Source organism: Mixophyes fleayi, chromosome 1, assembly GCF_038048845.1.
Source record: "Mixophyes fleayi isolate aMixFle1 chromosome 1, aMixFle1.hap1, whole genome shotgun sequence".
NCBI lineage: Eukaryota > Metazoa > Chordata > Amphibia > Anura > Limnodynastidae > Mixophyes > Mixophyes fleayi.
The window spans coordinates 385,828,993-385,840,966 of record NC_134402.1 but is presented as its reverse complement, the minus strand read 5'-3'; the positions used below and the strand labels follow the sequence as shown (position 1 = coordinate 385,840,966).

The 11,974-nt window shown below is 39.4% G+C and overlaps 1 protein-coding gene across 1 annotated transcript in view; it reads right to left on the bottom strand.

The window, feature by feature from the left end:
- Positions 1-327: 327 nt before the first annotated feature.
- Positions 328-11,974, bottom strand: part of LOC142097923 (general transcription factor IIH subunit 2) — a 30,403-nt gene continuing 18,756 nt past the window's right edge. The window contains exons 6-16 of the mRNA XM_075180194.1: positions 10,283-10,333; positions 9,252-9,306; positions 8,816-8,921; positions 8,348-8,438; positions 7,649-7,736; positions 6,585-6,692; positions 6,216-6,279; positions 5,821-5,924; positions 3,585-3,687; positions 2,211-2,250; positions 328-1,188 (exon numbers count right to left, since the gene is read on the bottom strand). Of these exons, the coding sequence (XP_075036295.1) occupies positions 1,069-1,188; positions 2,211-2,250; positions 3,585-3,687; positions 5,821-5,924; positions 6,216-6,279; positions 6,585-6,692; positions 7,649-7,736; positions 8,348-8,438; positions 8,816-8,921; positions 9,252-9,306; positions 10,283-10,333 (930 nt within the window). The 3' untranslated portion in view covers positions 328-1,068. The remainder of the gene's footprint in view (positions 1,189-2,210; positions 2,251-3,584; positions 3,688-5,820; positions 5,925-6,215; positions 6,280-6,584; positions 6,693-7,648; positions 7,737-8,347; positions 8,439-8,815; positions 8,922-9,251; positions 9,307-10,282; positions 10,334-11,974) is intronic.

The following is an 11,974-nucleotide window of genomic DNA, read 5'->3' as shown; positions in this document are numbered from 1 at the left end:
GTTTGCTGAGAATATGTTTCATTTGTTTTTTTTTCTTGTATTTATTTTTTGGACTTTGATAGGTATAAACTGGAGAATTCCTGCAGGAGGCAGGGGAAGAGATGGTCTTTGATTTTAATTATCTCCTAATTGCCCAGCTCCAGAGTTTTCTCCATATACCCATGGTGTAGCATCGTCCCCAGATGGATTCCAGAGAAATGGATTTAACGTTAAGTACAAAAATCTTTTTTTACTGCTCATGTGATCAGATCAAACTGCAGAAATTGCTATCTTGGTAGTGAGATATATCTGGTCCCAGTACTGATTAGAATGAAAACTGTCAAAAGAGAAAAGGAAATATAAAGTTTAATACTAGAATATTCATTGCTAAATCAGGTCAAAGTGCACAGAATTTTAATGTACAAAACTGTATAAAAAAAAATGAAATAAAGTGAAAAACTGAATATATACAAAATGCTAGACTCTATACAGCAGACACTACTTCCAAAATACAATATGGTTTATAGTACAATGCTGAAAAAGGATACTGACATAGCTAGAAATGTGTAATGGATATATTTACCTATAGAACATCATCTACTTACAGATTTTACAGGTTTAATAACCTGTCGTGTTTTTGTAATATTCAGCACATTCTTAACATATTATTTTTAATAAAACATTTCAAACATGCTAATTCATAACAGTTTTCATATTTCCCACCTAATAACTGCAATAAGGATTGAAGAAATATACTCTGGTTACAATGGTCAGTGAGACATATCAATGGTGATGTTAGATTTAGGAGAAAAACCAATATAGGCAAAATATATTTTTGAAAATTGTTACAAATTAGTACAATATGTACATTTTAAAATATTTTATAAGTATGCTAGAAAGGGTCAGGAAATACATAAAATGAATCGTTATTTTACAGTATGCAAATGTACAATCCAACCATGCATGAAGGCAAAAGAACAGTGTCCATTTCTAATCACATGAGGTCTGTGTACTTCAGCAGTAATGGAGGTGTCACACTCCACATATTGCTCCTCATTTAAAGGGGTCCCTTGCGTTGGAGATACGGTGTTACGCTACAGAAGGGTTCGACTGTGCATGAATGCATCCAGGGCAACAATGTAAAGAATCGTGAATAAACAAGTCGCACTCCACACAGAAGACACCCTGACAAACTAGGCAGATGTAAACCTACAAGGAATAAACAACAATGAAAATAATTTTAGCCATAGTTGTAAACTACTAAAAGAAGAGAGCTAGCAAATAATATTTGAGTTGCAATAAGTAAAACACAATTTTTAAAAAGATTTAAAAGGAAAGTTCCACTTTTTTCATGCATAATTTCACAAAAAAGCTCCTATACACCCCTCTAACCTCACCTGGGATGCCCATACTCTGCGCTGTACCTGTTGCTGAAAAATCCTGTAAGAAATCTGACCATCAAATAAATTGCTTACTTTGGTGTAGGCTGCAAAACAGAATACCATGTGGGCCCTGCCTACTCCTCCTCCTCCTCATCATCATCGATATGGCTACCACAGGTCAAAATCCTAGTGTCACCAATAACGCTGGACCATTACTTTGGGGGGCTGATTACATGGCAGGAGACCATCTACTCAAACCAGGAAATCCTTTGTTGGGGCTGATTTCTTCATGACCACCTAATAAGTACAAGTTGGTGGTTCAGGTAATTTGGTTAATTTGTAAAAAGTTCATACCAAAAGTCAACCCCTACATATTTGTAAGGTTGGGAGCAGCAACTTCTATTAAAGGATCTGATTTGCAAGTGAAGCAAATCACCAAGACCACCTGCTTCAACTAAATTTAGAAAACATGTGCTAAATAATGAACTTACAAGACCACGGAGCAGATCAAGTTGCCAAGTTTATGAGACACGATACACTACATGGTCAAAAGTATGTGGACACCCGAACATCACATCCATATGTGCTTGTTGAACATCTTATTGTAAAACCATGGGCATTCATATGGAGTTGGTGCCCCCTTTGCTGCTATAACAGCCTCCACTCTTCTGGGAAGGCTTTCCCATAGATTCTGGAACATGGCTGTAAGGATTTGAATCCATTCTGCCACAAGAGCATTCGTGAGGGCGGCACTGATGTTAAGCAATAAGCTGGCCTGCAGTTGGCTATAATTCATTTTAACAGTTTAAGACCAAAAAAAAAAAAAAAAAAAAAAAAAAAGACACTTACTTGGTGATCTTTTAGCTCTCCATCACAGCCCCGACAATACCTTAAAAAAGAGAAACTGAATAAATAACTGTACAAACTTTTTTAATAACAGATGGTGTTTTGTCCTCACAAACAGAAGACACATCAATGTTTATCGAAAGTATTACGAAACAATAAAAGCAAATAAGAAAGTAACATTGAGCAACGGCATGATTTACAATAGGCCCATTCTTTGAATGTGTTGTGCATTGTAAACATACATGTTAGGCTATGCCCAAAGTTTAGCATTAGAGTAAAATTGTATCATAGTGCCTTCATACAACACTTAATTGTATTATAACATGGCCTGCAAAAAGCAACTGCAATTAAGGAGAATGGACTTCTGAGGAATACCAATTACAGTCTGTATGTATGTGGATATTCTGTGTCAATACAAACTTAGGTCATCCTACAAACATCCAGTGGGCTCTACTTGGACTCCATGTAACGGACATTACCCAGTGTTACATTCTCTGGAATTAAAGTGTTTATTTTAGCTTGTCCCAAATGAATGTAGCTTAAGCCCCAGATATATTTTGCAGTTTAGTGGCCAGACCAATTTCAGCATTTTTGCTATGTGCTGTTTAAATAGAGAATACATTTTTATTTGTTAGGCTATCCAGGTGAGTTTTAGATGCCTTGTGATATATAGGTGTCTTTTGTTAGCATGTCCTTATACATGGTTCATCTGGCAGATTTCATTGTCCCAGCATTTAGGACAGGTGTCAATTTAAACAGGGTTGTTACATGTAGGTAGTAGGGTCCTGGATTTGTTCCAGGAAAATGACACTCATTTCAGCTTAATGTAATGTCCCCCAAATCACCAGGGGGTAAATGTATCAAGCTGCGATTTTTCGGCAGGTTTGAAAAGTGGAGATGTAGCCACCAAGTAGAGATATAGCAACCAATCAGATTCTAGTTATCATTTATTTAGTACACTCTACAAAATGACAGCTAGAAGTTTATTGGTTGCTATAGGCAACATCTCCACTTTTCAAACCCACCAGAAACTCGCAGCTTGATACATTTACCCCCAGCATCTGCGGGCTGAGGTGGAACAAGCTATTCGGAGATCAAAAAACCAGGTAATATGTAACTATGGGACACACTGGAATGGACATATCCCTATACCACACTTACTTAATCTAAGTCCTGAAAAGTAGATGTAACTAATTAAGTGGCCACTCAATGTATAGATTTGTGAATGCTTCTGGTGGCTCTTGTAGAAAATAAATGTCATTGGTTTAGCTATCTTAATCTAACATTACAATGGTGTTACCTGTCAGTTAACAAGTATCAAGTAATATATATTAAATCAATGTTATTGTATTTGTAAAAATAATACAAAAATATCACCTCTGTCCCTTGTATTCCGAAAGAGAAATTTCTTTAAAAGCGTCTAGGGGAAACAGATGATGGTATGACCGAGCCAAGTGAGGGGCAGACACTAATGTAAGGCCTGAGACAGGAAAGAAACAATGTACAGTCAAACCAGCAGCATGAAGCTATTTTACACAACAAATAGACTTCAGAGAACATTCACTTTATAATTTGCTTAGCCCAAGTAATGCTTTTACAGTGAATGTGTTATGAAGATACATTGAGACTAAGAACAAAACCACACATTCTGTATTACCTTAAAAAAGATAGATTATCCCTTTTTTATGCAAAATAAACAATGCTTTATACATATTTAGAAACATATGTAGTATCTGTATCTGCCTTTTTTGTGTTTTTTGGATTTGTTTATTTCTATTTTTTTGTTTTGTTTAATTATTTTAGTTTTAACTGTTATCAAAACCCACGTTTGCCTTTTTGATATCATAAACAACATGAACAGAAAATAATATAGTGTTCATTTAGAGTTGGACACATTTGTGCCCAAATGTTCGTAGAAAAAGTTGCATGTAAGAAAAAGCGGATTTATGTGCATATATTCAGTCGGACGCATCCGGCTCAAATACAGCAGCATTTACACCAGGCAGTATGTATACTTACACCCCACAATAGCTTAACAGTGTTAGTAGTCAAAGCTAAAGTTTCATTACCCTATTTGTATACAATATAATAATGTAATAAAGTGTCATATACACAGGGTCGGATTAACCAGAGGTCTAACTGGGCAACAGCCCAGGGGCCTCGGGCATCATGGGGGTCCTTGACAGTGCTCAGCGGCATCATTGATCGGTGCGGGGGCGCTCCCGGCCCGATCAATGCTGCCGCTGAGCACTGTCACTGCAGTCCTTCCGCAGCGCTCAGTGATCTCCTTAATGAGAAGATCTCGTGAGTCTCCTCAGCGCCGCAGACTACAGTGACAGGAGGAGAACAGAAAAAGGTAAGTGCTTGGGGAAGGGCGGCGGGCGGCTCACAGGGGGGAGGACTCACGGGGGAATGGTGGCCCCATAAGCCCAGGGGCCTCCATTCCCTTAATCCGGCCCTGCATATACACAAGAGACCCCTATACCTGGAAGGTGAGTGCAACTGATTTTAACTACATTTTGATGGTGTTTAGAGCATATAGGTCAGTGTAGGATCTGCATATAATGAGGTGCCCTTGACGCTGGGATGCAGGCTTAAATGTTTTGATAAAAATTATGAACCTATACATCATGTTTCCATTTTGCTGGATACACACAGATATGCAGTGTTAAGGATAAGCGCTGACAACTGTCTTTTTGTTTTGTATACATATATATGAGCATTTATATTATCACACAGCTGGTACCATATACAATATGGGACATAGCGAGCACAAGCTTATTGCCAAGCAGCTGGTACCCTATATAATATGGGATATACCGAACGCGGGATTGTTTTTTCTCTGGTTGTATATACACAAGAGAGAATAGTGTCATGACAATGTTATTTATAAATGTGAAAGTCACAATTTCAATAAAACATGTAATTAAATACAAACACAAATTAAAGTACATTAAATACAAACATATGTTGTTTTTCACTTTACATGGAAATCTTCTTTCCTGTAGTAGCCCAAACCGACATGCCAATTAAATAATGCAAATAAATGGCTGTAATGCTAATGAATTAAGCACAATGAGCCAATCAGAAGTGGTTAGATGCACCCACAAGAGATACAGCTCCTAGAAGTTATATCTGCAATTACATGACTATGCCCTTGTTGTACTACGCTTCCCCGTCCCTCTTCCAGCTCTCCACACATAAACAGATGCAAGTCAACCATACACAAAACTGTATATACATTTTTGTTGTGCATGCATAGTAGGGAAATGTTTATCTTGTGTGAAAAAAAAGAAAAGAAATCACCTTTCAAATGAGCTCCTAAATCTTTAAAAAGAATTTACACACAATGTATATTTGTAGCCTCGTTTAATAGGCAGACCCATCACTGTAACAAAACAAAAAAAGTACCAATAAATCTGTTTCTCCAACGCAGCTTAGAAAGATCTCTCCTAACTGTACTTAGCCCTCTCTTCCAGTAACAAATTTCATTTTTCATGTCCCTGACTGAAAGAGACCTTCCTTAGTTAGCCCTGCCTCCTGTGAGTGATGCTTAACCCCACATCGAGTCCTTGGCTGTGGGAAAAAAATTTGAAGCTGTGAATATACTTACGGCAAACTTTGCATTCCACAGGTAGTTCAGAGTATTTTGATTTACACTGTGGACAGAAGTAGCCACCTAGTGTAAGGCCAGGTTCAGTGTTGCTATCCAGGTGTCTGAAAAAATTGTAAAATACCAATCTAATGTAAACCACAAAAAAATACAATGCAAACAATAAGAAACGAGAAATAATTTTCAAGACACATATTCTGATCTTCTAAGTATCAGCAAATCATGTCACACCAGGAAGAGCTTCATCAGGAATAATACAGAATGGCCAGGAGACTTCTGCAGTTACAGGTATGGCTTTCATGGATTTTAAAATCAAAAGCAGGAGAATACAGGAACTAAACCAACAGACTTGTGAGCCGATTCATTTCATAGGCACAATGAAAGGTCATACATACGCCATGCTAAAAGACGGCTTTGCATCTTGATCTGAGAGGGAGCCCATTGTATGCTGAGGAAAGCCTAATAGGGATCAAAAAAATATTTACAATTATGAACCACAATATAGTTATTATCCACTTTCCTCCAAAGAAACAGAAATAAGTTACACAAAAGTAATCACCTTCATAATGGAGACAGCCAAGTTGTGCGTTGAACAAATATTAGTGATGACAAATCCAATCAATCACTTTGTGCCCTAATGATGTGAATGGTACGGCTATATTCCCATTACTACTGGTTTAACCCACAAAATGTCTGCCTCCACTGAAAATAGAGGACAAGTACACTTTATTGGGATGATAAGAATGGAAATATAGGATACGTACCCATGCGAATAAGAGAGCATTCAGAACTGTTACTTGCTGCAGGAGGACTGACATGGTGAATCAGGAGATCTTTGTAGTGGCTCTCATCCAAAATGACATGATAAACTCCTTTAAGGTAAACCACAGTCCTTGTTTAGAATCACAGTGTTACCAGAACGCATTCTACAGAATTGCCCCTCTACAGCATATTATGTTTATCTGATATACCTTGTTTATGAAAGATAGATAGATATATATATATATATATATATATATACACACATACACATACATACATACATACACACAAGTTAACCCGTGCATGATACTCATGCATTCTAGTCAAATCAAGCTACTTAAGGTCTTAAAAAGGTTCTTGTCATGCATTTGGGCCTAGCCCAGGCCTCCTCAGGGGAAGAGCGTTACTTCCCGACGCAAGCGCCCTTTTTAATGTGTGTTCATGAGGTAAAATTTCCTCACGAAAATGAGTTTGACCCCTCAACTCGTAAATTTAGCCTTTACTACCCCCTCCCACGGGGGGGGGGAAGGGGGGATGATGGAAGTTAACTGACTTCACTATTCTAATTGTTTTGTCAAATAATGTCAGTATACCAAATTTCAGGTCAATTGGATGAGCCCTTTCTGAGAAAATAGTTTTTTCCACACACACACACTAACACAATGCTAAGAATTTAGTAGGTCAGTGTATAACTCCGCCCAGCAGGTGGCGCTGCAGCTTGTTTTTTTTTTTCACACACAGACTAACACACGCCGCTAGGCTTTTATATTATAGATATATATTACCCATTAAAATGCACCTCATGTGAAGAGCCTAATGGGATTCTTATAGGTTACCTGCTTATTTGTGGCTGATGAAGAGCACACACATCTAGCTGATGCAGTGGACTGAAAGTGTCTTGACATATTACATCCAATCAGTTTACAATGTACAGGGCAAAATATATACAAATGCACTAGGGTGAACAGTCTAGCAATGCCTTCAAAATGGTTTTAGTTTTACTGTACAAATTATAAACCTATATACAAACACAATTCTCAGTCAAATGATAGAAAACAAATCTCACCACCAGTCTCTCGAGTAAGCACAGTGCAGACACGGACCTCTGCAGAAAGACCTATGACAGACACCTGGATTTTGCTAGCTTTCAAACACTGTCGGGGAAATCAAATCAAAAGAAAATCAAATATACAAAACTCTAAACACTTTTGTGTAAAAATGTCACCTTTTAAAAAAAACAAAAAACATACATAAAATAACTAACAGACATTAATTTGGTTATTCACAACTTAACTGTATGTTTATGGTTGCAGAAAACAAAATTGAGAACATTTGGAAATGTCTTTATATTTTACAAGGTACAGCAAACATTATGACTTAACTCAATATTTCCCATATGCTATTTGGTGCTGCTAGGCCTGGCAGATCACAGCCAAGATTGGCCAACCATAAAGAGTTATCCATCAGAGCACACTATTATAGTGTTATACAATTTTGGAGTGCAGTGTATTGAGACTCAGATTGCTGGATAACTGGGTACTAGATTGTGCTTTTGTGCTGTTTTGGGGTGACCCTGATTACACCTGTTAAAGTTCCTCAGGTGGCGAAGACTGGTAGTTCTGAGGGTGTGATTCCTGTGTAAATTGTGAGTGAGAACTTAAGTGGTATTAGTGATTAATTACTTGAAGCTGCATCCCAGTGACCAGCTTGCAAGGTGTCACTGTGACTCAGTGTTATGGTTATAATTCAACCATGCATCTCATACCTTTATCATGTCATATATATTTGATGGATCACATGTTGTCAGGCTGCTAAAAATGACCAAGATCTCACGACTTGTGTGCCCAGGCATGTGTCTGTATGAAAGAAAAATCACTGACATCAGAACAAACAATTGATCACATACATGTGACGATTGACAATTGCATCAACAGTAATGTATGTATTAGACAACTGATCAGTAATAATGCAAAACTGGAACGTATGGATAATTTGTTTATAGGAATACAAGAATTAAATATAAAATGCCCTGAAAATATTCTATGAAAATGAAAAATAAGTATTGCTTATGTCTAGAATAACAATGGATTTCAGGAGGGGGGGGGGGGGATAATGCTGTCCGGTATTGAAAGTCTCAGAGGTCAGCATTTAGATTTTACATTGCAACCACTAATTTCCCCCCCACATAATAGACAAATGGTTTCTTCTGAAGGTAAGGGAAACAATTACTGACTTTAGTGTCTGCAGAGCAAGGTTGAGGGAGTTGTAGAGAGATGGCTCGCCATTGCAGGTCATGTCTACAGCTTTCTTCAAAGCAGTTATGTGCTGTCTGGGGTTACCTGGTGGGGAAAAAACATCACACGCTTATCAGATCAAGGCAAAGGAAATAACACAATGTAAGTAAGGAACAAAGGCCAGGTGTCCAACCTATGCAGGCCACTGGGATAAACAGAAAGAGAGAGAGGAAAAGTAGAGGGGTTCCAGGGAGATCATCTGAAATAGGACAGTCAAAGCTTTGTGCAATTTTAAAGTATGTTGACAAGAGAAGATCCATGTACAAATCCAAGATGAATATATGCACCAGCACTCTCCCCACAGTTACATAGGTTTAAACTATTATTAGGTGTAAAGCCCACATACTGCAAGCAGTAAAAGTACACAATCCATACCAGCAAGCTCCGTCAGCTTTTCAGCCCGTTTATTTCTTGTTACAATGAGACCAATCTAAATGAAGTGAAACATGTCAAGTATAAATAAGCCAGCAATGACTGCTTTAAATACAAACACATGTAGTATACAGAGTTAAAAAGGAAAACATATGTTGCTTGTACCAAGATACTTTTAAATAACACAAAAACATACGTATTTATATATGCATGTCTGTGTGTATAGGCCAGCACAGAGCCGATCAAAGCATCTAAACATTAACACAGAGCAGTGATAGGAAGCCCCTGTCAGAACGGTGTGGGAAGATTGTGCTGTCAACAAGTTGTATGTCTAGAAGTGCCCTTAAGTATGATGACGTTTTCTTAATAATGGACCTGAATAAAAAAATGTTCCTATTCAGTCAGTTCAACTGCCTATATGTCACACCATTTAGTCTAGACTCATTTTCAGATATTTACCCTATTCCCCCCTCTAATTTCCTTGCAGCCCCTGCGCTTGGCACCATAGGTATTCTGTCAAAGGAAGAGGAAGGAGAAGTATCTGTGTGGAGTTTGCATGTTCTCCGTGAGTTTTCTCCGGGTGCTCCAGTTTCCTCCCACACTCCAAAAACATACTAGTAGGTTAATTAGCTGCTATCAAATTAATCCAAGACTGTCTGTGTGTGTTAGGTAATATAGACTGTAAGCTCCAATGGGGCAGGGACTGATGTGAGTGATAAAGATTCTCTGTACAGCGCTGCGGAATCAGTGGCGCTATATAAATAAATAAATGGTGATGATGTGAAGGCTTTAGCAGCCATTCTAGTAGTTTGAAAAGATGCGACTTTAAGGAGACGCATGAAAAGCAAAATAAAATTAATCCTGTTTAAAACTAACTTAAATAACCTAGTACACATTTGACATTTTAAATAGACAAGCACAGTTTGTGTGGGGGCGACTGGTTAACTTGAAATGAATAGTAAAAGATACGGACATAAATTTATTTTGTGTACAGAATACAAATTGATCAACATGAGCAACATCATTACACATACCTGACTTATAGGGTTCTGAACAAAGTATTCATCCACAAAATACTCCAGTAGCTAAAAAGTGGAAAGAAAGATATTCTATATCAATTAAAGCAATGAAAGGTATATGATAAATAGATCAAATATGTTCCATTTGTTTATAAGTAACAGTTAACTACAATGTATTATATGGCATAATTTTAGGAAAGCAAAACAACATTCTTCCCTGTTTTCACCTATAAATGTTTACAAAACCTCAGCAGTTTTCATGTACAATCTGATGTGATATATCTTTGGCATTTGTTTTCGCAAAATTAAGTCAATTGAATTAATTGTGAATTAAATTGTCCAGTAATTCCATGAGAAGATGTTTTAGCAATCTGTGAACATTCAACTGGTATGCGGTGACTGCAGAGATGTAAAAACATAGGTGAGGACTAGGACAAACTGAGAATCTAAAAAGTGATTGACAATTAATAAGGGGCTGGATGATCAGCAACTAGACCGGCGGTTCCCAAACTGTGCGCCGCGGCTCCCAGGGGTGCTGCGCGCCAGCCATAAAACAAACAAACAGAAACACTTACCAATCCGCCGGGCCCCAGCATCATCCTCTCTCACGCAGCCTGTCATATCAGTGACAGGCTGCGCGAGAGAGGAGAATGCTGGGTCCTGGCGCCCGGCGGATTGGTAAATGTTTCTGTTTGTTTGTTTTATGGCTGGCGCGCGGCAGAGAGGGGGCAGAGGAGGGGGGCAGAGGAGGGGGGCAGAGGAGGGGGGCAGCGTGACAGGAGGGGGGCAGCGTGACAGCGTGACAGGAGGGGGGCAGCGTGACAGGAGGGGGGCAGAGGAGAGTGACAGCGTGACAGGAGGGGGACAGAGGAGAGTGACAGCGTGACAGGAGGGGGACAGAGTGACAGGAGGGGGACAGAGGAGAGTGACAGCGTGACAGGAGGGGGACAGCGTGACAGAGGAGCTGGGACAGCGTGACAGAGGAGCTGGGACAGCGTGACAGAGGAGCTGGGACAGCGTGACAGAGGAGCTGGGACAGCGTGACAGAGGAGCTGGGACAGCGTGACAGAGGGCAGAGGAGCTGAGACAGCGTGACAGAGGGCAGAGGAGAAGGACAGCGTGGAAGAGGAGCTGGGACAGCGTGACAGAGGGCAAAGGAGCTGGGACAGCATGGCAGAGGAGCTGGGACATCGTGACAGAGGGCAGAGGAGGAGGACAGCGTGGAAGAGGAGCTGGGACAGCGTGACAGAGGGCAGAGGAGCTGGGACAGCATGAGAGAGGGCAGAGGAGGGGGGACAGCGTGAGAGAGGGCAGAGTGTCTGGATGCAGTGGGGGCATTTTTGCATACAACTAAATAAGCATTTCTGTCTTGACCTAAATACTTATTACAATTTTTTGACCCAACTACTTCTAAAACAGGAATGCTCGGTAATTATTTTGGAGGGGTGCCTTAAAAAATTATGGAGACTCTAAGGGTGCCGCGAACTGCAAAAGTTTGGGAACCACTGAACTAGACCCTTGTGCGTGGACAATCCCCCATGCTTGCAGATGTCTTCCTATGCACCCCACTAATGACCAGAAGAGGGTGCTGGTACAATGACTGAATGTTTACATGGGAGACATAGCACTACACTTATAAATGAGAGACCTGCAAGAAATATTTACAAACACTAAGGCAGACGTTTAGATAATCCACATCTCCCATTT